At 41.9% G+C, this 26,450-nt stretch overlaps 1 protein-coding gene across 2 annotated transcripts in view; it reads right to left on the bottom strand.

Moving 5' to 3' along the window:
• Nucleotides 1–302: 302 nt before the first annotated feature.
• LOC106583187 (testis-expressed protein 264 homolog) overlaps nucleotides 303–26,450 on the bottom strand; it is a 146,693-nt gene continuing 120,545 nt past the window's right edge. Inside the window, exons 3-5 of one of the 2 annotated variants that reach the window (XM_045705278.1) lie at nucleotides 14,247–14,439; nucleotides 13,823–13,881; nucleotides 1,690–1,945 (exon numbers count right to left, since the gene is read on the bottom strand). In XM_045705278.1, coding sequence (XP_045561234.1) covers nucleotides 1,910–1,945; nucleotides 13,823–13,881; nucleotides 14,247–14,439 — 288 coding nt within the window. In that variant the 3' untranslated portion in view covers nucleotides 1,690–1,909. Of the gene's footprint in view, nucleotides 1,946–13,822; nucleotides 13,882–14,246; nucleotides 14,440–26,450 lie in introns of both variants that reach the window. The other variant, XM_014167091.2, reaches the window with a different exon arrangement.

Here is a 26,450-nt window from a genome sequence, read left to right as displayed (position 1 = left end):
TTGGTGGGCGGCCCTCTCTTGGCAGGTTTGTTGTGGTGCCATATTCTTTCCATTTTTTAATAATGGATTTAATAGTGCTCTGTGGGATGTTCAAAGTTTCTGATATTTTTTTATAACCCAACCCTGATCTGTACTTCTCCACAACTTTGTCCCTGACCTGTTTGGAGAGCTCCTTGGTCTTCATGGTGCCGCTTGCTTGGCGGTGCGCCTTGCTTAGTGGTGTTGCAGACTCTGGGGCCTTTCAGAAAAGTTGTATATATACTGAGATTATGTGACAGATCATGTGACACTTAAATAAAGTCCACCTGTGTGCAATCTCACTAATTACGTGACTTCTGAAGGTAATTGGTTGCACCGGATCTTATTTAGGGGCTTCATAGCAAAGAGGGTGAATACATATGCACGCACAACTTTCTATTTTTTTAATTATTTTTAAACAAGTTATTTTTTTCATTTAATTTCCCCAACTTGGAATATTTTGTATATGTCCATTACATGAAATCGGGAAACGGGAAACCGTCTTCCACCTGATGGCAAAAGTCGAGTCACACTGCATCTGCCTCATGCACAAACTCATGATGTTCCTATGACCAGAGAAAGTGAAATATTCCTTGATATTAAAATAGACATGATGAGATGCAAATAATAATAAAAACACAGGCTATCGATACACTTGGTACTCATTCATTGCAGCTGCATTGAGAATGGAAGCAGGGAGAAGCGTCTTTTATGTTTTGTAATAGCGTTGAATAAAAACAGTGTTGACAGTGCTGAATACAAACTTGGACATGAACTCACTTATAAAAACATCAGCTATTTGCTGTGTTATTTGACAGTCTCTCTATGGTCATTGTTTTAAAATATATGAAATCTCATGTAGGCTAGTATAAAACTTTACTGGGGCTGGGGTCCTGGAAGCTGTAGGCACATGATTTGAGCTATCCGATTGGTCAGTCAGTAGGCACACTTGATTTAGCCACAGATCTCACGGTCCACAGGGTAGGCGGAGTTAGTCTTTTCAGACAAATGAAATGGTTAAAAATGGGAACACTTCTCCTTCCCGGTGCACAGGGCTTCTGAATCAAGTGCACCTACTGTACCACCAACAGCACAAATAATAAAATAAGGAGCGGAAGCCTTTGTCATAGCCTTTATCGTTGGCTTTTCAGTTAGGTGATCGACTATGAATGCATCGATCGACCGGTTGGTGACCACTGTCTTAAACTATACTGTATTCGATTATATACAGTATATTCAATTATATATATAACAAATTATCTTACATAAAATGTGTGCCTACTATGATGGGAGATGATTACTTTCTACTGGTGAATGCATCATGTCCTACAACAGTTCTGTTTAATGTTGATCAACCCATCTTTGTTTTGTCATTATCTCTCACAGACGTTACAGTTTAACATACAGGAAAGTTCAAAAGGTCCAGAAATAGATGGCATGCCTGTCATTATAAATAGTATGGCTACAGATCCACCAACAAGTTGACATAAAAGACAAGATTAGCTGAAGAAATCTCTCCCACCTTAAAAGGATCAAACCCGAGGAGTTAGCTCCATCCATCCTCTTCTACTCTTCTCCATCCCCTACGGGCTCCCTCTCCTCAGCTACAGCCTCTACTGGGGCTTCCCTGGCTTCTTCCTTCACTGTGGGGCCTTCCTCCTCCCTCCCCAACTCTCTCTCTAGCTCCCTTCCACCAAGTCCAGTTCCTCAAAGGAGGAGCCGCTGCCCACTGACTCGCTGGAGCCCCTGTCCCCGTGCCCCTTTTCACTTGGCTCCCTGTGCTCTCCACCCTGCCCCTGTTCGACCCCGTCCCCCTGGTCCCTGTGGGGCAGAGAGGTGGCGGAGGACGGGGCCAGAGACGTCTCTGTGTTCTTTGACTGCGCCTGGCTGCTCAGCTTGCTGCTGACATCACTGTGGGACTCTGCACCTGCAACCATAGGAAGAGAGGTGTCAGGTGAAACAGCGAATAGATGTCAGTTCAAAACTAACCCTCTACAGAGCCAGAACTTACAAGAATTGTAATTGTGGAGACGTCATGAACAAAAGTGTAAGAGCTGTATTCAATCTGTATGGCTGAAGCATTACAGATTGTGTGATAGAAATGTAAAAGTCATTTCCAATTAACCCATACAGTGAACGCAGTCTCCGCTAACACAGGAACATTGCCTATACATTTCAATCACACTGGAACGCTGAACTTCCGTGATACGGATTGAATAGAGTCCACATTCATTAACTGTTGTGTTTTGTGTCTTCCTACTTATTGTAATTGAAGACAAGTACACAAGAGGGACAAAGAGTAAAAGAGAGAGTGAGAGAAAGGCTAGAGAGGGAGAATGTTAAGGAGAAAGAGAGAGCAGACAGAGGCACAGAGTTGGCATCCTGACAAGGTACTCTCCTTAATCTATCTGGTTGGGATTTTTCCAGCTTCAAACTCATGAATTACTTCAACAACTTTACAAAAAGGGAAACAGACAAAAGATACAATTTGGGTAAGCAAGCTACAGTACAAGTACAAATTTTACCCTGTAAATTGAGACAAGCTGACTACATATATTCCCACATCACTCAACAGCTCATAAAGAAGTTGACTAGCTCCATTACACACAGAGACTTCATTGGTGTCAATGCCAGATCTGCCATTGTTGTCATTTTTAAGAGAGGCTGAGAAAATTGAGGCAGTTTGAACGTGGGCAGCAACAAGCGACAATAACATTGTTCTCACTCACATCCTTCCAGTTGGATAGTTTTTTAAACGAATGAGTGTATGCAAGACCGCATTACAGATTTAATCTCCTAAGAAGGCTAGAGGATCTTAGTGGGTGGGGGAATATTTGATATGCTGCCGTGCTTCTGTACTCTACCCCTGTTCTGTGCATGGATATATAGTGTGTGTGTGTGTGTGTGTGTGTGTGTGTGTGTGTGTGTGTGTGTGTGTGTGTGTGTGTGTGTGTGTGTGTGTGTGTGTGTGTGCGTGAGTGCGTGAGTGTTGGGCCAGTTCCTTTATTCATAAACCCAGTCACTGAGATGTACTCCTCTTCTGGAATTTAAGGTGAGTAACTCATAGTAATAGGTTATTTTGTATGGGTCATTACAGAGAATTCTACTTCTCTCCCGAATCCTATTAAGCAATGATGAGGCTGATATTATTGGTCATAAAGACAAAGGCCCATTCCTACACAGCCAACTACACAGCAGTATAAGTCAGTCACATGATATATAATGATAGCATCCTGCTTGGTTGCTCATTTAGTATTTCTCCAACTCACTCCTTTACCAGAGGGGAAATGTTTGTGGTTTCTGCTGTCTGGTCCAGGAAATAAAGAATATGTGCACTCATCACCAGGATGGACTATTAGCGTAATGCTTCAGAGATTTCCTCCATATAACATGATGAACTGGCCCATGACGCTTTCAGAGTAATTAAGATGTGCCAAACGCTGAGCCTGATTAGCCTATGATTGCTAGTCCTTTCTGATGGAGGAATATCCACCAGTGTCTTATCATAATATCCTCCTCAGTTTGTCATGATCCAAGACATATTGGATTGGTTTGTGTGAATGTGTGCATTTGCGTGTGTGTGGTGTAGTTATAACGGCCCTGGAATGAAGATGAATGAATAATCTTAATCTCTTTCATGGAGAGAAGCTAGCATGACCTCTGTCATCTCCCTGTCTGTATCGTTTTGGGGCCCGGAGAAATTCATTCCTGCCCATTGTGACTGCAATTAGCACTGTCATCTCAATTAGGCCCCAGCTCTGTGGTCATTGTGCAGAAATGGACAAGCTGAAAATAGGCACACAAATGAGACCTTTTCAGCATTGATTAATGTAAGAAAGAGACAAAGAAAGCAGTCTACAGGACACCAGTCAGTCACCTCTATCATGTGATCTCATTATGTAAACCCATGAATCCAAGGCATGTGCATCATCCTATTGTGAAAGGTGTGTGATGTAGGAGAGCATCCCAGGTTATATATAGGCTACTGCTTTCACATAGGATTTACATATTTAGCCTGTAAAAAAAAGTGGGCAATGTTTATATGATCCTCTTACAACAGGCCCATTTTTACCATAATACACCTATATACCTCCTGTTTGCATGCCGGGGAGGAGTGGTAGTAGTGGTGTGCAGATGTGGGTGGGCTCTATTTTAATAAATCCATTGAATATACACCATCAAAACGAAATCAATTACTTATTTGTTTAGGCAGATCCTAAGAAACATAAGCCTAATAAAATGTATTTTCATACGAATAGCATTTTTTGTTTGTTTAATTAGGTCTATGTTATGGGTCTGTGCTGCCAGTAAAGCCCCAGCCCCAGTAAAGTTTAGAGCATAGTGGCAGCATTATGGCTGCCTTTCATACTAAGCCATAGGCAGCACTTAACCTACATGATTACTAGGTCGTTAGGCGGACATAAAAATGTCAGCTTTGATATCGGCGATACCTTTCAGATATAAGAAAAAGGCGGGAAAAAGTTAGCTGTATGGTAAAGTTGGCGGAAAAACGTCTTGGTATGAAAGAAATAGTCACCTACATTGATGAACCAGCAAAAGGTTTTCTCTTTGTATGGAATCATCTTCCAACAGCCTTGGAGAAGTTAATTCATTAAGGAACAATGGAGGATTCATCTCCTGTCAGTGTCCCAGGAGGGTAACGGGACACCCTGGTCCAGTCTCTCCTCTCCCCTGCTGGGTTCACACCCCAAACAAACCCCATCTACACATCACACTGAGTTATGGACCATCTTATCACAGGGGACCACAGTGCAATAAACACACATGGTCTCTGAGCCCCTCACACAAGTCCCACGTCCTTCAGATCTGTCCATCTCTCACCAAGCTCATTATCAGGTCCAGTGTATCTGAGCCTGTCTGTAATATGCAGAGAGACCATGTCTATATGAGAGGTGTTCTGACTCTGGGGTTATTTATGGCATATTAATAAGCTGACAAACATCCCATTTACCAGCCAGCAAGTCCATACACAGCAAACCCATCATTTCTAAAAAGGTCATATTGGGCAGTGATATTCATTATGCCTGAGTTTTTCTATGAAAGGGGTAATCCTAAACCTTCTCAATGAGAGGGAGAAGATGAGGATAAGTGGGTCCATGGAGGTATTATATATGTGTTGTATTTGACCATTCTCAGGCTGTAGTACTGGTGAATGGCAGGTAGAGTGGTTATGTTCTACCAGTTGCTGAACTAAGAAATAATTGGTCTATTTAGTATACCCCCCAGGAAGACCCTTCCGACAAAACTTGACTACTTTCACCCACAAACACCTGGAAATAAGTCATGACAAAGCTCTCAAATTGAAGCAGACCATGCTTTGGAAAGTGTTTCAGATAACATTTACCTATATTAGTTGCTAAATTAGGCCAACTGTGATTATTAGCTACGGAATCAAGGTCTTGTTCTTAAAATGGTTTCAGATCGAAGAGAGAAGAGAGGAAAAGAGAGGAGAAGAAACAAGAGGAGAAGGGGGTTTTAAAGAGTAACTTTCATGATTCTGGTTGTCATTTTGACAGTTTTCTAGCTCTTTTTGCAACCTAGCGGTTCAACTCAACATTGAAATCGTGATGTTGAGGCACTTTGAGAAGGTGCCTCCATGTCCTCTCAAGGGAGGGGTTCGGCATGAAATACACCCCCTTCTAGATGTGCTGGTTAGTACCACCTCCAAGCTTACTATAACAACAGGTGACAGCACGCCTTATTTGGCAATGGTCTTGGTAAGTGGAGTTTGTCAATATGTGACCGACCGGCTCAAATCGGTCTTAGGTAGCAAAATGAGAAAGTAATTCTGTTTTGAAAGTTGATAAACTTGTAAACTCACTTTTGAGAAAATGGCCTTTGAATGTTTTGATACCTAGTGAAGAGTTCTTCTTTGTCTACACCCATTCAGCATCGTTCACATCCTCTTAAACTTCAGCCCCACCCATCTCGTTCCGCTCTCGGCGCGTTCAGAGCGCACACTTGACGCTCTGGCCGATGATTTGTTTACCTCTGGATAACATGAAAACAGCCTAACCAGCTCTGCTGGCAACAATTTCATTACGCTTTTTTGCCAACATTTACTGACACCGGCCATATTCAATGAGTGTAGTGTGTTTGTAAATTCATCAGATATTCTTCGCTCTGGCATACTCAGACTGAATTTACGAATGCACCCGAAATGGTTACTTGCATAGTGGAGTCTTTTGTTAAGACATGTATCTAGCTAGCTAGGTAAAATTTTTTACCTAGCTAGGTAAACAATGTGTAAGATCACACACGTCACGTAACGTTAGCTAGCAAGCCAGCCAGCTAACGTTAGCTAGTTAAACAACAATGAGCATAGTGCCAAATCATGTCGTTACTAACCTGCATGAATCTGCTGGGAACTAGCCAACCAGGTTCAATGTTAGCTAGCTAACATTAGGCTCTAACTAGCCAAGCAAACGGCTCTGGGATACGAATAATAACATCATACACGTAACGTTAGCTAGGGAGCCAGCCAGCTAAAGTTAGCTAGCTAACAGTACACTTTAGCTTAAGACATGTAGCTAGCTAGCTAGGTAAACAATGAACCTAGCTCGGTAAACAACGTGTAAGATCATACAAGTCACGCAACGTTAGCTAGTTAAAGAACAATGAACATTGTGCCAACTCAAGACGTTACTACGACTCGCATGAATCTGCTAGTAGTGGTAGCTAACCAACCGGGTCCAATGTTAGCTAGCTAACATTAGGCTCTAACGAGCAAAGCAAACGGCTCTGAGATACGAATAATAACATCATACACGTAACGTTAGATAGCGAGCCAGTCAGCTAACGTCAGCTAGCTAGCTAAAAAAATCCAGAAAAACGCATGTAAAAAATGTTATAAATTGATTTGCATTTTAACCTGTTAGGGCTAGGGGGCAGTATTTGCACGGCTGGATAATCCTACCCAGTAACTAGAATGTGCATATACTTATTATATATGGATAGAAAACACTCTAAAGTTTCTAAAACTGTTTGAATGGTGTCTGTGAGTATAACAGAACTCATTTGGCAGGCAAAACCCTGAGACATTTTCTGACAGGAAGTGGATACCTGACGTGTTGTATTACCTTTAAACCTATGCCATTGAAAAACACAGGGACTGAGGAATATTTTGGCACTTCCTATTGCTTCCACTAGATGTCACCAGCCTTTACAAAGTGTTTTGAGTCTTCTGGAGGGAGATCTGACCGAACAAGAGCCATGGAACGATGATGGCCCATTAGACACCTGGCGCGCGAGTTCATGTTGGGTACCCTCGTTCCAATACGTTATAAAAGAGAATGCATTCGTCCACCTTGAATATTATTCATGTTCTGGTTAAAAAAGGCCCTAATGATTTATGCTATACAACGTTTGACATGTTTGAACGAACGGAAATATATTTTTTCCCCTCGTTCATGAAGTGAAGTCCGGCGGGCTTAGATCATGTGCTAACAAGACGGAGATTTTTGGACATAAATGATGAGCTTTTTTGAACAAAACTACATTCGTTATGGACCTGTGATACCTGGAAGTGACATCTGATGAAGAGAATCAAAGGTAATGGATTATTTACATAGTATTTTCGATTTTAGATCTCCCCAACATGACGGCTTGTCTGTATCGCAACGCGTATTTTTCTGGGCGCAGTGCTCAGATTATTGCAAAGTGTGATTTCCCAGTAAGGTTATTTTTAAATCTGGCAAGTTGATTGCGTTCAAGAGATGTAAATCTATAATTCTTTAAATGACAATATAATATTTTACCAATGTTTTCTAATTTTAATTATTTAATTTGTGTTGCTGACTTGACTGCCGGTTATTGGAGGGAAACGATTTCCTCAACATCAATGCCATAGTAAAACGCTGTTTTTGGATATAAATATGAACTTGATAGAACTAAAAATGCATGCATTGTCTAACATAATGTCCTAGGAGTGTCATCTGATGGAGATTGTAAAAGGTTAGTGCATCATTTTAGCTGGTTTTATGGTTTTGGTGACCCTGTCTTTGAATTGACAAAACATTACACACAACTCTTGTAAATGTACTGTCCTAACATACTCTAAATTTATGCTTTCGCCGTAAAACCTTTTTGAAATCGTAAAACGTGGTTAGATTAAGGAGATGTTTATCTTTCAAAGGGTGTAAAATAGTTGTATGTTTGAAAAATGTGAATTTTGACATTTATTTGGATTCAAATTTGCCGCTCTTGAAATGCACCTGCTGTTGATGGAGTGCACCACGGGTGGGACGCTTGCGTCCCACCTAGCCCATAGAGGTTAATGAGGGAAATAAGTATTTGACCCCCTCTCAATCAGAAAGATTTCTGGCTACCAGGTGTCTTTTATTCAGGTAACGAGCTGAGATTAGGAGCACACTCTTAAAGGGAGTGCTCCTAATCTCAGTTTGTTACCTGTATAAAAGACACCTGTCCACAGAAGCAATCAATCAATCAGATTCCAAACTCTCCACTATGGCCAAGACCAAAGAGCTCTCCAAGGATGTCAGGGACAAGATTGTAGACCTACACAAGGCTGGAATGGGCTACAAGACCATCGCCAAGCAGCTTGGTGAGAAGGTGACAACAGTTGGTGCGATTATTCGCAAATGGAATAAACACAAAAGAACTGTCAATCTCCCTCGGCCTAGGGCTCCATGCAAGATCTCACCTCGTGGAGTTGCAATGATCATGAGAACGGTGAGGAATCAGCCCAGAACTACACGGGAGGATCTTGTCAATGATCTCAAGGCAGCTGGGACCATAGTCACCAAGAAAACAATTTGTAACACACTATGCCGTGAAGGACTGAAATCCTGCAGCACCCGCAAGGTCCCCCTGTTCAAGAAAGCACATATACATGCCCGTCTGAAGTTTGCCAATGAACACCTGAATGATTCAGAGGACAACTGGGTGAAAGTGTTGTGGTCAGATGAGACCAAAATTGAGCTCTTTGGCATCAACTCAACTCGCCGTGATGGGAGGAGGAGGAATGCTGCCTATGACCCCAAGAACCCCATCCCCACCATCAAACATAGAGGTGGAAACATTATGCTTTGGGGGTGTTTTTCTGCTAATGGTACAGGACAACTTCACCGCATCAAAGGGACGATGGACGGGGCCATGTACCATCAAATCTTGGGTGAGAACCTCCTTCCCTCAGCCAGGGCATTGAAAATGGGTTGTGGATGGGTATTCCAGCATGACAATGACCCAAAACACACGGCCAAGGCAACATAGGAGTGGCTCAAGAAGAAGCACATTAAGGTCCTGGAGTGGCTTAGCCAGTCTCCAGACCTTAATCCCATAGAAAATCTGTGGAGGGAGCTGAAGGTTCGAGTTGCCAAACGCCAACCTCGAAACCTTAATGACTTGGAGAAGATCTGCAAAGAGGAGTGGGACAAAATCCCTCCTGAGATGTGTGCAAACCTGGTGGCCAACTACAAGAAACGTCTGAACTCTGTGATTGCCAACAAGGGTTTTGCCACCAAGTACTAAGTCATGTTTTGCAGAGGGGTCAAATACTTATTTCCCTCATTAAAATGCAAATCATTTTATAACATTTTTGACATGCGTTTTTCTGGATTTTTTTGTTGTTATTCTGTCTCTCACTGTTCAAATAAACCTACCATTAAAATTATAGACTGATCATTTCTTTGTCAGTGGGCAAACGTACAAAATCAGCAGGGGATCAAATACTTTTTCCCCCTCACTGTAGCTAGACTATCTTACCCGTATACATCATCATGCACGATGGACATGTCTCCCTGTCACGGATGCCATGCCATGGTTGCCCTTAGTTTGAAGATGTAGTCCATAGACAGGTGTTTTCGCCATCTCTTTAGCTATCACACTATAATTCCACTGGATTTCAAAACTTGATCCTCCAGAAAGTGGAGAACAACATGTATGCAGCTCCACTACATGATACACATTTTTTTTTAAGTCACGTTCGACAGGATTACCAACACAGACTGACCAGCTCAAATAGACAGAAGCCCTCTATATGGAAGACCAATCTGAACTCCTCTCTCGGCATGTCCAGCCCACTCATTATCTCAGCCAATCATGGCTGGTGGGAAAGTTGCTGACCAACTAGGCTCGTAATTTAACAATTGTATTCTTATTTACAGATGGCATACAAGTTTGTTATTAAGGCACATGAAAGTTCACATGTTCCAGAAGGAATTTCTGCCAAAAAACACTTTTTGATAAAAAAAAAAAGAGTTTACATTCAAATGGCTCTCCTGTGAAGTAGTGACCCACGACATACGCCTAGTTTCTTGAAACGAGTCACATATATTTTGCATGATGCTTCCTTGACTCGACTACTGACATTACACAAAATTATAAAGGCAATAAGGCACATTAACGCATATGACCAAATTCAACGTTTTTGCTTACCGTTTCATACACATCTATGTGCTTTTACGAAGAAAGAAAACATGTAGGCTATGAGGATCATACGTTTAGATTCATAGCTACCGCTATCATAACAAGAAATAGATGACAATGGTAGTCATGTCAATTCGTTTTGTTTTTTCTCAACCACTATGACTGATTGGTGGCGCAGTCTGCTAAGTTAGTTCAATGGTTGTGAATTCTAACACCACATGGGGTAGATATATTTCTTTTTCAAATCCTTTATTTACAATATTCATCCCATGCCCACACACTTCTAATTCTGAAAAGTGAAAGCATACCTGTGAGAGGGTCTGCCTTGGTAGTAGTTGTAGGTTTTATATAGTACACAAGACCAATCTGTGAGTTCATTTTAACTGTTGGAAAAAGAGCTACTGCGTAAATACTGCGGGTTCCCAACACAATACCACAATAAATGTGAATTCACATTTCAAAGATTTTTCTTGTGCCGCATAGGGGATTCAAATTTACAGCGCAAGTGGCAATAGATGTCAGAGTCTTACTTGCTCCTGATGCACATCGTTTTATTATCAGAGCATGCCAGTGGACTTCTGGTGTTGGGATCAGGAACAACTACATTTATACTCCCCAAAAATGAATAGTTATGAGCAATTCCCCCCACCCACAACTTTAACATTTGAAGGGGTTGGGCAAAGGCTAAATAAGAGTTTGAGAGTTACACTATAAAGAAGGAGAGCAGGAGATAATTAGAGACAGACAAGACTGAGGCAAGCTGGGAGTTTGGAGAGGAGGGGTTATAACAACACAATCATATGTAGGCCTAATTGTATAACAATTACATAGAAAATGTAGCAATTGTTGTGTAATTATACAGTAATTATAAATAAATTACATTCAGTAGGACTAAATTATACTGTAGCCATTTCTGTAACACTTCTGGAGGGTAATGATGTCATATAGACCCAGACCCCAGTTCAGCTCAACAAGCTCTCTGAGAACAGACTATTGTTCATCAAGGACAGATGAAGCTTATTTGGTGCTCTTCACTGTATGATCCCATAGTTTGAAGTTGGAGCTAGGAATAGGAGGAAAGCATAATATTCCATAACTACCCTCGACATGGTAAATATTATCTCCTGAGTTTGTGCTCCAAAATGAAACACCCAGTTGGGCTAACAATTTCTCACAAACTAGCTTCTGTGAATAAGCATGTACAGTCTGCAACGTTCACGGTGTTAAAATAAATACCTTACTCACGCAATGAAAGGAATGGAGGACATGCAAAAGCACATCCTCCTCACACGGGCACACTTGGTGAAACAGGTCCCCTGAGGTACAGTAGTAAGACCTGCAGAGAATACTAATCATCTCATTGGGGTGGCAGGTAGCCTAGTGGTTAGAGCGTTGGGCCAGTAACAAAAAGGTTGCTAGATCGAATCCCAGAGCTGACAAGGTCGTTCTGCCCCTGAACAAGGCAGTTAACCCACTGTCATTGTAAATAATAATTTGTTCTTAATTGACTTGCCTAGTTAAATAAAGGTTAAATAAAAAAAATAACAATTGACAATGAGATAAAAAAACAACACCCATTGTGTCTACTTGTGTAGTATCGTTATTTATGTCCCTTGTTATTTACATAACAGTGATCGTCAGATCATCATCATATGTAAAGAGCACATGATTTGTATTGTCATTTCTCTAGAGGGACGTTGAGCACACAGTACTGCAGTGATGTGTGTACAGTACAGTACAGCCACCCCTCAAGCCCACCCATCCAAGGCAGTGTGTTTGAGTCATAGGCTGGCTGGCCACACACAGGAAGGTCTGTGTGGAGGTTGTTTTCCAGGGCTGGTCTATCAGACACAGGAAGGTCTGTGTGGAGTTTGTTTTCCAGGGCTGGTCTATCAGACACAGGAAGGTCTGTGTGGAGGTTGTTTTCCAGGGCTGGTCTATCAGACACAGGAAGGTCTGTGTGGAGTTTGTTTTCCAGGGCTGGTCTATCAGACACAGGAAGGTCTGTGTGGAGGTTGTTTTCCAGGGCTGGTCTATCAGACACAGGAAGGTCTGTGTGGAGTTTGTTTTCCAGGGCTGGTCTATCAGACACAGGAAGGTCTGTGTGGAGGTTGTTTTCCAGGGCTGGTCTATCAGACACAGGAAGGTCTGTGTGGAGGTTGTTTTCCAGGGCTGGTCTATCAGACACAGGAAGGTCTGTGTGGAGTTTGTTTTCCAGGGCTGGTCTATCAGACACAGCTCAGCACCCACTGATTGAGCCGTCTCTCATTATGAGAACACACAACAAGCCAGTCTGGATCTTTCTCTAAAGAGGAGGCTGATTTTCTGCTTTACTGGTGAATCCAGAGTGATTATTATCGGAGCATAATGTGCAGCATCTGTAAACCACCCCCCAAAACACACACACACCTTCTGTATTACAGAACTGTGGTGACCCACTGTGTAAACTGATTGATATAGAAAGTGCATGCATCAACAAGATCTGCTGGGGGACTGACAGATTGATTATTCAAGCAATTTAAATTTAGAGTTTAAGTGAAAAATCCTCAGGTCATGATGTCACAACACAGTACACCAGACAAACTCCCACACCACCAGAAGTCCACACTATTTGACTGGGCCAAGCAAAGAGAGAAAGAAAGAGCAAGAGCGAAAGAGCGAGAAAAAGAGAGCGAGAAAAAGAGAGCGAGAGAGAGGGAAAGACTGAAAGGAAGAGAGATGAGGGGGCAGGGAGAGAGAGAGGTAAAGGAGGAAGGAGAGAGGGAGAGAGTAAACTCAAAGTAAACTGTTAGTGAACTGAACTCAGTTGGGTTTTCTGAAGTCTGTTGATTGAACAAATCCAAAATATTTTGTCATCCACATATTCAATTCTACCAATGAGCACCATTTTGTCTCAATTCGGGGGGGGTACAAATAAATTCAAAGCTGTGAACAGCACTAACTGTCTATGTCATCATCGACAAACTGGCACTGCACTCCTCAGTGACCGATGGCAGAGACTAAACATGGTAATCAGTTCTGAACCCACCCAGACATCATTACATGAATGGACAAAACACAGGAAAGACAATAACCCCCATAATACAGGGCATCTGATAAACGAAAGGTGTGTACTTTATGAGGAAGAGCGGTTAGACACAGCCTCTGTGAGCCCTGGTATCCTCATATCCTCTGTGTCTCCTCCTCTCAGACAAGCCATCTCAGTCTACACCTACACCTCCAGCCCACACAGTCTTATCCACACCCACCCACCCACACCCACACCCCACTGCTTCTCTTAAAAGTATTTGTGCAAAGACAAAGTCAATATCACCGCTGTGCTAGCCTAAAGGCCCTGTCAAGTTTAAAAGAGTAATGGCGGGTCTAAAAAACATCGCACTTGAAGAAACATACTCACAGTGACAGAACAATTCCAGGGGCTGTTGGGTGGGATCAACACGGTGGGGTACAAAATACCTGCAGTCACATAAAGAACCAACAGACAGCCAGGATATCTCACACACAGCCTTACCTTTGGATAGACTAGAGCTGTAGAGCTAAATCTCTACAAACTCAATCTTGCTGAAGTAATTCAAACAAACCTCTTAGTGGAACAAGCTGTTCAATGCTTTTGTCTCTCTTTCCTTTACTGGCCATCCACTGTCTTATTTTCTTGCTATGAATGAAACTAGCTAAAACGCATCTGTGGTTGGGTAGGTTGAATGAGAACTTAAAGGATATTTGGTGTTAGTTAAACTAGCCCATTACATCCCAAACAGGGGAGAACACACCTGGTTGGTCAATGTCAGTGGTTGTATGGAAGGAAGAGGGGCTTAAAGTACCTGAAATATCCGTCCCTCTGTCCTGGTCCAAGGACTCCTCTGTCACCGGTGTCTTGGCCGCTGTCTGTGTGACGAGCTCGGGCACAACGAAGCCAGTGTGGTGGAAGCCACTCTGGGAGGACAGCGGAGCCATGTAGTGCGTTAGGTCCCCTGTATTGATCTCAATGAATGGCCAGGCATGGAGCTGCCTCTCCTGTGGGTGAGAGAGAGCGAGACAGAGAGACAGAGAAAGAGAGTTCAAACTGCATGTTTCATTCCCATTGGCAAGAGGCAGGCTATTTTGTCAGATCTGCCCTCCACTCCTGAGCTTATCTAAGGCTCAGCCATTCTGTATCCAAAAAGCACTTATCTCAACAATGTAGGGTGAGTTATTCTAAAGAAAGACTACGTACTTCTCTAAAGACGGCTGCTGTTGACCAGAAAGACTTGTCAGCTTGACCATGTACCACATCACTAAGCCCTGCGTTTCTCCCATAACAATAAACAGAGCTGTGAACCATTAAACTGATTTTAAGCTAAATTCTCTCCTCTCCCACTCTAGAGTGCAACACAAAACAGTCTTGAAAGAGACTCTTTCCAGGAGTAGAAGATTGCCCCCTGCTTTAAACCTTTACTTCACTCCCTGCTCATTAATGTTTAAAGCTAGGCAGTTTGCTTATCCAGCACACCCTGATTAGAACAAGGCTGTGTGAGAGATGCACGCACATGCACGCACGCACACACACACACACACACTACATTTAATGAGCCAATCTCTTTTGTCTGGAACAAAGACATCAGGCAGACAGTCCTGTAATTAAAAAAAAGGGTAATACATTTTTTTTTTTTTTTAAGTTACACAGCATCAATATGCTGTATAACCTCATACACTGTAGTGAGGTAGTCAACATGAGGATTGATATATACCAATATTCCACAAGTGCTATGATCCATAGTGTATAGCAGCACATATTGACCTTTGATGGAGGATAAGTCTCAGCAAATGGAATCATCCTTAGAGCAGGGGCAAATTGCTGCCTTAGAGGGACAACCTCTAGACAAATTTAGAAGAACTTTACCCTTCCAAAGAAAGCAGCACATTAGGCTTCTCAAGGCAACCTGTTTTGTTGTCCTTGAATTCCTAAAACCCAATGATCACCATGGTTCTGCAGGTTTAAAATGAGAGCCGTTAGCTTCTCACATTCCCACTACTGCTACATCGGGGCTCAACTATACTGTTATGTGAAAGAGTCCATTCCAATGAGAAGCTAAGTGTGTTATGCAGATGCGCAGAAGGCATCAGACAAGAAGAGAAGATCAGAGAGGAGCGACATGATGAAACCCTCCCAGTGTGCTGACATAACACTCTATTAAACTGCATACAGTATGTCTGGTGCATGAATAGGAATTAATGGCATGTGCGATATGTTCCTCCACATGCCAGGCATTAACATTCCATTTATATAGAGCCATATGTCTACATAGCCACTTTCCTAGGGTGGAGGGAGGCAGATGTGTGATGAAAGAGGGGAGTTTATACATTTACTTCCAAAATGTTATATATCAATTTTCAATCATGTAAATTCGGCTTTTTTTGTTTAAAGACCCTCTGAAATAGATTGGTGTGTTTTTTAAGTATCTAATTATGGCATGGGTTTGTTTAACGACAGACATGTATTTGTTTAAAACCTACCACAAGAAGGTTTCATTTCAGAGAGACAAACAATCACATTTCAATTTATATCCACCTCACTCTTAAAGAAAAAAATAGCACTGCAAGGTTTTACACAGTCAAATGTGACAAATAATAAAATGTGTAATAAAGAACTGTACAAATGATACATTTCTTTTTTATAACAATATTTTAACAAATATATATTCAGGAGATGGAGGCAGTGGGTTGTGGTGTGCTGTCCCTTCTCCACTTTAGGAGACAAGATGGAGAGAGAGGGGTGAAGGAGAGGACTGGTGATACATTTATTTTATTGGGCGAGGGTGGCAGTGTGAACGAGGGGATTGATTGGTTTTAATTAAGGATGCACAATATTTCGGTGAACATATTGGAATCGGCTGATATTAGCTAAAAATGCCAACATCGGTATCGACCGATGTCTATTTTAACGCCGATGTGCAAAACTGATGTCAAAGCTACCGTGCATACCTATATAACGTAGGTACATGACGTAATGACGCCACATAAATTGTTGCGCTACACGTGCAACACAGCATCCCTAACCTAGCCCACAATGTCTGCTGTGTGGATCGAGCGGTCAACAAATCGAGCAGTCATTTGAAAGAGTAAGAAAATTTCAGCGAGACAACTCAAAGGCGAAATCCGTTAAAGCCAAGATAATGGAATTCATAGCTCTTTACAATCAACCGTTCTCTGTCGTGGGTGATGTTGGCTTTCGTCGACTGGTCAAGCACCGGTACACACTACCAAGTGCGCTATTTTTCAGATGTTGACCTACTGGAGTTACACAGTAATAGCTTCACTGCTATTAGCTTCAAGACATATATACTATGGAACGCCGTTTGGGTCTTTGCGTGTCAAAAAAGATACAGTAGCACTGTCAAAGCTGTACAAAAAACACCGGCCACAAACGATGTGTTTACAATACCGCGTTGGTAATAAAGCATCATTTGTTCGAATGCAACTTCTGGGGTAGCTAGCTTTAGCTTGGTACCTAGCTAGCATCAGTACAACCAGGCTGAAAACAATGACCAGTAGGAACTGCAGCCATTTTCATTATTCCTAGCAATGATTTAGGAATCCTTGTGAGTAAGTATTATCTAGGTTGCCACTTGTTGTTCGCCTATTGAAATTGAACTTTAGTTCATGAAAATAATAGCTAGCCAGCAACTTAACTCTGTTGCCCAAAGATAACATTATAAGCAGCCAGCTAACTTAATCTGGCTAGTGAGCCTAGACTGGACTTGGTTATATGTTATAAAAAAAAGCCTCAATAAGGATGAGGCTCAATAGTGGACTTTGCGGTTTGCCTTAAAAATAAAAGATGTCATTGACAGTGATGCAAAGGAATACAAATAGTAGAATTATGACATACTTGTATTTTGAAGGGTAATTGCAAAGTCCACTATTGTGGCTAATCCTTATTGTGGCTAGCTTCACATAGACGGGTCCGACTACCATTAATCAAATAAAAACTGTCTTATAAATGTGGGTTATTTTAGATGATGACACCTAGCTATATAGTTAGCTAGCTAACTATATAGCTACTGAAACAGATGTCCTTTTGCCATGTTTTTGGGGAAGAACATTGTTTGTATCCATGAGCTAACTACCTTGTTTTTCCCCAGCACTGTAGGTGCGCAAGACAACTTTACCAGCATCAATGAATCGTTCTAACATGAAATACAAGTGATAGTGTAATCAATGTGTAATGACTACGTAAAAAAATGTATGAACGTGTTAAATTGTGACGTGCAGTCATTCAGGTCCTGATTGGTAAACAAGCTTATTTGACACTTCAAATAGTGTTATCTACTGGTCATTGTTTTCTTTTTTGACAAGCAAAGACCTAAACAGCGTTCCATAGAAATCCTGATTGAGAATGAAACGACCGAACAAATGAACAACGAAATAGCACAGCAAGTAAGTGAAAGAAATAGGTTTAGATTATGTTTTACTGGTAATGGGGACATGCGTAAATGCCACCAAAATAACTTTTTGGTCAGGTGTGTGTGTGTGTGTAACCTTTTATTTAACTAGGCAAGTCAGTTAAAAACAAATTCTTATTTACAATAACGGCCTACCCCAGATGACGCTGGGCCAATTGTGCGCCGCCCTATGGGACTCCAAAAAACAGCCGGATGTGATACAGCCTGGATTCGAACCAGGGACTGTAGTGACGCCTCTTGCACTGAGATGCTGTGCCTTAGACTGCTGCGCCCGTGTGTGTGATAACTATTTAACTGTACTAGAATGATTAAAAGGCCGCAAAATGTTTTAATATCGGTTTAGTTTTTTTTTGTTGGCAAGGAAAATATCGGATATCAGTATCGGCCAAAAATGTCATATCGGTGCATCACTAGTTTTAATCTTATCCTGGTTAAGTACGTATGTAGCTAGCTAGTTCTGCTCCTCCGTGGTATGAATCACCTGCTACAGATAAACCCCCCAGCCCCCAGGGCTACTGCCATATGTAAACTTTTATAGCGTGGGTCGGGTGAGGACAAGGAGAAACGAGGGGCATTTCTCTTCAAACTTCAGCAACACTCCTGTAGTATATGATAGATACTGTGGCATCACTGTGACAGGCAGAGGGAAGCGTTTACTAAGATTGATTTGACAGATAAAATAACATACTAGATAATACATATTAGCTGCATTAGTGGTCTCTGATATCTTTAATAGCATTGCTCTGATAGAACAATCAAGAAGATTTCTTTCCCCAGGATGACGTTAGTGTGCAGCTCAACAGCTCATTGAAACACACACTAGCAAAGCCAGTCACCTGAAACACACACCGGAGAAGTCAGTCACTGAAACACACAGCAGAGAAGTCAGTCACTGAAACACACACCGGAGAAGCCAGTCACTGAAACACACACCGGAGAAGCCAGTCACTGAAACACAGAGCGGAGAAGCCAGTCACTGAAACACAGAGCGGAGAAGCCAGTCACTGAAACACAGAGCAGAGAAGCCAGTCACTGAAACACAGAGCAGAGAAGCCAGTCACTGAAACACAGAGCAGAGAAGCCAGTCACTGAAACACAGAGCAGAGAAGCCAGTCACTGTAAAATACTTGGGGATACAGTGGATTATGTTGATTACAATCTGATGGCATAATCATTTTTGACTCAACAAGTGATTATTTCCTGTGAATATAACCAGTAGAGAAGAATTTGCCACTATTGCAGGAGGTAATGGTTTGCTGAGACTCTGTTACAAACCGCTCTGCCGCTAGCATTGTCCCTAGCCCGGTTATTGTCAAGCGGCTATTTAAAGCCTGATTTGAATTAAAGTCCATCTCACAAAAGTAGAAGTAATTCAAAAATCAAGGTGAATACAAATAAGGATGAATTCCATTGGTTTACCAATGGCAGGGATCAACACAGAGCAGAGGTGATTTGTAAAACCCTTAGAGACATTTCGCAAATGTCACTACAAATCCTCTCTAAAGGCACCAATAGTGTTCAAATTATAGAGCATATTTCCTGGACATATCAGGACTTGCTGTAGTGTCTGTGTGCCGGTGTTGTTGTGACTGATAAAGATGACATGAAAGCTGAGAGATATCTTCTATTGAGAAAGTAATTAACCTCCTAGACCTCCACAGCTTCAGGACACAACAGACGATCACACTACCACACACACTGCTTTAACGGATGAACATCTCCAATAGAATGCATCCATTAGAGAGAGAGAGACATAACTGTGGATGGAAACGTGGTTTATGCTAGTAAAGTCATACCGTATAAAAAAAATGTTCATGACAGCTGTGATGGAAACAGGAAGTTTCAGTACAATTTTATAAACGGTGACAGCTAATGTTAGTTCGACATGGTGGGATCTGTCGTTCCGCCCTTGAACAAGGCAGTTAACCGACTATTACCCGGTTGGCAGTCATTGTAAATAAGAATTTGTTCTTAACTGACTTGGCTAGTTAAATAAAGGTATATAAATAGGGGAGGGTCACGTAATTTGTAATTGATGACATTTCTATATTTCTCAGTGTTTTATAATGAGTTGCTTATTAGGCTATGCACTGAGTATACAAAACAATGACCTTTGTTTATGCTGCTCCATTCTATAGACTCAAATCTGCTCTTTCCATGACAGGCTGACTAGGTGCAAGCTATGATCCCTTATTGATGTCACCTGTTAAATCCACTTCAATCAGTGTAGATGAAGGGGAGGAGACAGGTTAATATTAGGAAGGTGTTCCTAATGTTTGAAATACTCAGTGAATATCCATGTGTGCCCTATGCTGCCCCTCATCTCTGATTCTCTGCTGGGCGTGCAACATCAAGTGTGCCTAAAAGGCCACATTATGGTTATGAATGTGTTTCTTCCTGTCATTTACACAATGACTAGCCCAGTGAGTTCTAGTGTACGCTAACTTGCTACCTAGAAACTTCACTAACAGTAAATGCTACTTTATAGCCTTTTAGCTATTTTACACAGCATTCTACGTTTTTAAGAGAGAGCTTTTCAAATGGCATTTCTCCCCCTGTTTTCAGTCACAGGTGGGGACTGGATTAGGTGTGAGCAGTGGAGGTGGTGGGCTCATTTTACTGGGGATAGCTTTATGTGACCTACAGGTACAAATTAGAATTGTGCAATAGCAGAGCATAAGAGAGTTTCCACATCAATGTTACACTGAGTTAACGTGTTCTCAGCTATCCACTTTGTTTTAATTATTATTATGGGTATAGGGGAGGGTCACTTGTTTTTTTTCTTCTTCAAGAGTTCAGGGAGGGTTTAGGTAAAATAGATTTTGCTGAAGTGGGGCCAATCCATTTTCATTTCAGAGGTCAGATTTTCTCCATGTAACCGTTATTATAAATAACGTTCACTCCCTAACCACTTAATCATTAAGAAAGAGCTTGTGAATAATGGATGGCCAACAGTGGCCGTTAGATTTACGGCCCATCGGTCCCCCGCCTGTTCTATTTGTCACCCACACTGATCCTGCCCTCTGCCACACCATAATTATTCCCTGATTTGGCAGCCAAACATAAATAAAGTTACCACCCACATGCATTATTAATTAATTATAAATAGATTAGTACATTCTTTGTCTCCTGGTAGTTAATTTTCTCCTCGGACGCAATCAGATATCTCCCTCCCACCGCAGAGGAAATAAAAAAAGAGATAGATTAACTGGCCTGTCATAATCAAAATGGTGCTCCTGGCGTGAACGTTTTTAATTACAATGGGAGGATGTGGGATTTCCTTCCTCCTCCCCCTGCCCTTTTCCCTGCATCGCTGTGTTCCTGGTTGGAGGAGATCCATTTCCATGGTCGGCAGCACAGGAGTAAACATGCTTCCAGTTAACCTGCTCAGTCTGGGGCTGGAGGTTTAATCAGGGGCTGCTGGGACAGAGATGGGCTCTGCTCTCATATGGAGGACAGAGTGGACCTATTTGAATATATAAAGCACAGCACAGTATAGCTTAGCATAGAACAGCACAGCACAGGAGAGCTTAGCATAGAACAGCACAGCACAGGAGAGCTTAGCATAGAACAGCACAGTACGTCTGCGTAACTGTTAACTCCTCTGGAGCATTAGCTAAGAATAGCCATAACCACATGCAAAGAAGAGACTAAAAACCATTAGACAAGGACACATGTTGGTTATCACAATTATACAATACATGTTTATTGGGTTGCTATGTATATTTCTCTGTAAATAGGCAGCCAGTGAACAGCATATTATGATGAGCAGTATGCTGATGTCGGTTACTGTATTTGACAGTAGTAACAAAGCCTTTATAATCCTTCCAAAATAGTGCACGTGGTTGTGTTACTTTTCTCCCCGTTACATGACCCGCTCCTCAATAATTCAGGAGCTTTATAAAGCATTGATGAAAATTTTGTGTTTTTCTGGGTGAAAGAGGCTTTTAAGTGGCTCCTGTGCTGCACAATAATTGGTCTTATTACTTCATCAAATTATTTCATCTTGTTTCCTCATGTAAAAAGCATATGGGTCTGGGGTTAGTATAAAGTGTGGCTTTTTGCAGAGCTAAAGACACAGAGCTGATCTCAGGCTATAGAGCTAAAGACAGAGCTGATCTCAGGCTATAGAGCTAAAGACACAGAGCTGATCTCAGGCTATAGAGCTAAAGACACAGAGCTGATCTCAGGCTATAGAGCTAAAGACACAGAGCTGATCTCAGGCTATAGAGCTAAAGACAGAGCTGATCTCAGGCTATAGAGCTAAAGACACAGAGCTGATCTCAGGCTATAGAGCTAAAGACACAGAGCTGATCTCAGGCTATAGAGCTAAAGACACAGAGCTGATCTCAGGCTATAGAGCTAAAGACACAGAGCTGATCTCAGGCTATAGAGCTAAAGACACAGAGCTGATCTCAGGCTATAGAGCTAAAGACACAGAGCTGATCTCAGGCTATAGAGCTAAAGACACAGAGCTGATCTCAGGCTATAGAGCTAAAGACACAGAGCTGATCTCAGGCTATAGAGCTAAAAACACAGAGCTGATCTCAGGCTATAGAGCTAAAGACACAGAGCTGATCTCAGGCTATAGAGCTAAAGACACAGAGCTGATCTCAGGCTATAGAGCTAAAGACACAGAGCTGATCTCAGGCTATAGAGCTAAAGACACAGAGCTGATCTCAGGCTATAGAGCTAAAGACACAGAGCTGATCTCAGGCTATAGAGCTAAAGACACAGAGCTGATCTCAGGCTATAGAGCTAAAGACACAGAGCTGATCTCAGGCTATAGAGCTAAAGACACAGAGCTGATCTCAGGCTATAGAGCTAAAAACACAGAGCTGATCTCAGGCTATAGAGCTAAAGACACAGAGCTGATCTCAGGCTATAGAGCTAAAGACACAGAGCTGATCTCAGGCTATAGAGCTAAAGACACAGAGCTGATCTCAGGCTATAGAGCTAAAGACACAGAGCTGATCTCAGGCTATGGAGCTAAAGACAGAGCTGATCTCAGGCTATGGAGCTAAAGACAGAGCTGATCTCAGGCTATAGAGCTAAAGACAGAGCTGATCTCAGGCTATAGAGCTAAAGACAGAGCTGATCTCAGGCTATGGAGCTAAAGACAGAGCTGATCTCAGGCTATGGAGCTAAAGACAGAGCTGATCTCAGGCTATGGAGCTAAAGACACAGAGTTGTGTACACAGGCTATTTGAAAATCAAACTAGGCTTTAGCTTCTAGATACACAAATCTTAATAGGAGGAAAGCTCTCTTCATATCGAGCTGTGAAGTCTGATAAGAAAATATCTACTCTTCCCACACTGTGCTCATCTACCCAGCGATTCCCACTACAATTCACCCATGCGTCTTTCCGTTCTGATCTCATCCTATGTATTATAATGAAGGAATGCTTTATAGATTATTTAACCAACATGCTATGGTTGATATATAGGACTGACATCCACAACAACAGCCATTCAACTGAACCGGAGGCCAGAACTACCTCCCTGACAGAATACGCAGGCTACTGTACAAACCAAAGACTGGTATGCTTAGTGTGAAAACTTCCTAGTCTGGACTATGAGCCTGATCTCGAGGTGCAGTGTATCAGTGATAACTACTAACTAGTGATGCACCGATATGACATGTTTGGCCAATACCGATATTTTCCTTGCCAAAAAACCCCCCAGATACTTAAAATTTTACCGTCCTTTTAACCAATCTAGTACAGTTAAATAGTCAAAACAAACACATGGATGCAGCGGTCTAAAGCACTGCATCTCAGTGCAAGAGGCGTCACTACAGTCCCTGGTTCGAATCCAGGCTGTATCACATCTGGCCATGATTGGGAGTCCCATAGGGCAGCTTACAATTGGCCCAATGTCCGGGCCGTCATTGTAAATAAAAATGTGTTCTTAACCGACTTGCCTTGTTAAATAAAGGTTACACACACACACACACACACACACACACACACAAAAGTTATTCTGTTGGCATTTACGCATGTCCCCATTACCAGTAAAACAATCAAAACCTATTTCTTTCACTTACTTGCTGTGCCGTTTCATTCTCAACCAGGATTTCTACGGAATGCCGTTTGGGTCTTTGCTAATCAAAGAAGATACACGTCAAATAACACTATTTGACGTGTCAAATAAGCCTGTTGACCAATCAGGACCTGAATATGACCGCACATCACATAATAATTTAACGCGTTCATACATTCTTTACGTAGTTATTACACTATCACTCATATTTTATATGTCACAATGATTCATTGACACGTATGCTATGATGCCTGTAAAGTTGTCTCGCGCACTTACAGTGCTGATCATAGAAAAAGGAAGCTAGCTAGTTCATGGATGCAAACAATGTTCTTCCCCAAAAACATAGCAAAACGACAATCTGTTTCAGTAGCTACAGTTAGCTAGCTAACTATATAGCTAGGTGTCATCATCTAAAATAACCCAAATTTATAAGACAGTTCTTATTTGATTAATGGTGGTCGGAGCCATCTATGTGAAGCTAGCCACAATAAGGATTAGCCACAATAGTGGACTTTGCGGTTAGCCTTAAAAATAAAAGTATGTCATAATTTTAATATTTGTATTGATTTGCATCACTGTCAATGACATCTTTTATTTTGAAGGCAAACCACAAATTCCACTATTGTGGAACACAACACATAACCCGGTCCAGTCGAGTCGCACTAGCCAAGTGGCATCCTAGAAAATACTTACTCACAAGGATTCCTAAACCATTGCTAAGAATAATGAAAATGACTGCAGTTTCTACTCATCATTGTTTTCAGGCTGGTTGTACTGATGCTAGCTAGGTACCAAGCTAAAGCTAGCTACTCCAGAAGTTGCGGTCGAACAAATGATGCTTTATTACCACCGCGGTATTGTAAACACATCGTTCGTGACCGGTGTTTGCTTGTTTGCAGACTTTTTAGTACAGCTTTGACCGTGCTACTGTATCTTTTTTGACACTCAAAGACCCAAACGGCGTTCAATAGTATGTATATCGTGAAGCTAATAGCAGTTACGCTATTACTGTGTAACTCCGGTAGGGCAACATCTGAAAAATAGCGCACTTGGTAGTGTGTACCGGTGCTCGACCAGTCGACGAAAGCCAACATCACCCACGACAGAGAACGGTTGATTGTCAAGGGCAATGAATTCCATTCTCTTGGCTTTAATGGATTTCGCCTTTGAGTTGTCTCGCTGAAATTTTCGTACTCTTTAAAATGACTGCTCGACTTGTTGACTGCTCAATCCACACAGCAGACATTGTGGGCTAGGTTAGGAATGCTGTGTTGCACGTGTAGCGCAAAATCTTACGTGGCGTCATTACGTAATGTACCTACGTTATATAGGTATGCACGGTAGCTTTGACATCGGTTTTTAACGTCGACGTTAAACTAGACATCAGGCCATAACCGATGTTGGCATTTTTAGCTAATATCGTCCGATTCCAATATGTTCACCGATACATCGTGCATCCCTACTACTAACCACATGCAAACCCAGCAGCACACACAGAGAGTGAGGAACACTTGGTTCCAACCTGTAAACTTTCTCAGATTTCATTTCATTACTTCTCACTGAGTGTGCTGTATGGTGTAATAAAATAGATAATTGTGCTGGAAGCCTTCTAGACAGAGACCGACCGACATGAGAGGAGGAACAAGGAAGTTATCAGAGATAAAAAGACTGTGCTTTAACTATACTTCTTTTCTCCCTAGTTATCTGCATCAAAACAGAGCAGAAACATCCCTGAAACACGTCACCTACATGACACACATCCATTAGCTAGAAAGGAAAAAAACTCACACACATCCAGCCCACTGGTGATCTTGGATGCTCCACTAACAATGTAACTGATCTCACACCAACGTTTCAGTGAAAATACTTTTATCAGAGCATCCATAAGCTGCTATTGCAACAGATTATAAAAACTATCCCTACTACTGGAGAGAGAGTGAAGGTTTGGAGGATGGAGCATTTGGACACGGAGCACCACACTTGAAAACTGTCCTGCGAAATTAATTAACAAGCGATTGCTTACAATGAAGGCAGATTATCATGAGAGCCTCAGCCTCCTCCTGGATCGATGGTGAAATCCCTGACTAATTAATTCAAACAGACCAAGACAAGACAAAGAAACCCAGAGATAGAAGAGCGAAGCAGCGGAGACAAAAAAATGGAGCAAGCACAAATTGACAGAGAAACCGCAGTCAATTGGTATACAAGGACAAGGTTCAACTCCCTCAATACAAACTGCCTAATTAGATTTTCTGTCCTCGAAAGCAAACATTTTTAAGGAACGAGTTTGCGTCGTTAAGGATAATTTGTTTAATTGGGAAGTTCATTAAGTATTGGTGTGACTGGAGGTAAGACAGTGAAAATTAGGAGGAGAGAGAGAGAGAGACAGATAGAGCGACAGAGAGCACGAGAGTGAGGAGGGAGGGTCTCGTGGGGGTTTGTCGTGACTCTCTCTGACAGCTGCTCCGAGAGTAGACAGCCTCCCTCTTCATAGACACTATAGGAGTGAAGGAAACACAGGTACTGTAACACCACCCTTGG

Source organism: Salmo salar, chromosome ssa22 (genome assembly GCF_905237065.1).
Source record: "Salmo salar chromosome ssa22, Ssal_v3.1, whole genome shotgun sequence".
NCBI classification, from domain to species: domain Eukaryota; kingdom Metazoa; phylum Chordata; class Actinopteri; order Salmoniformes; family Salmonidae; genus Salmo; species Salmo salar.
This window is presented reverse-complemented; position numbering and strand designations above follow the sequence as displayed.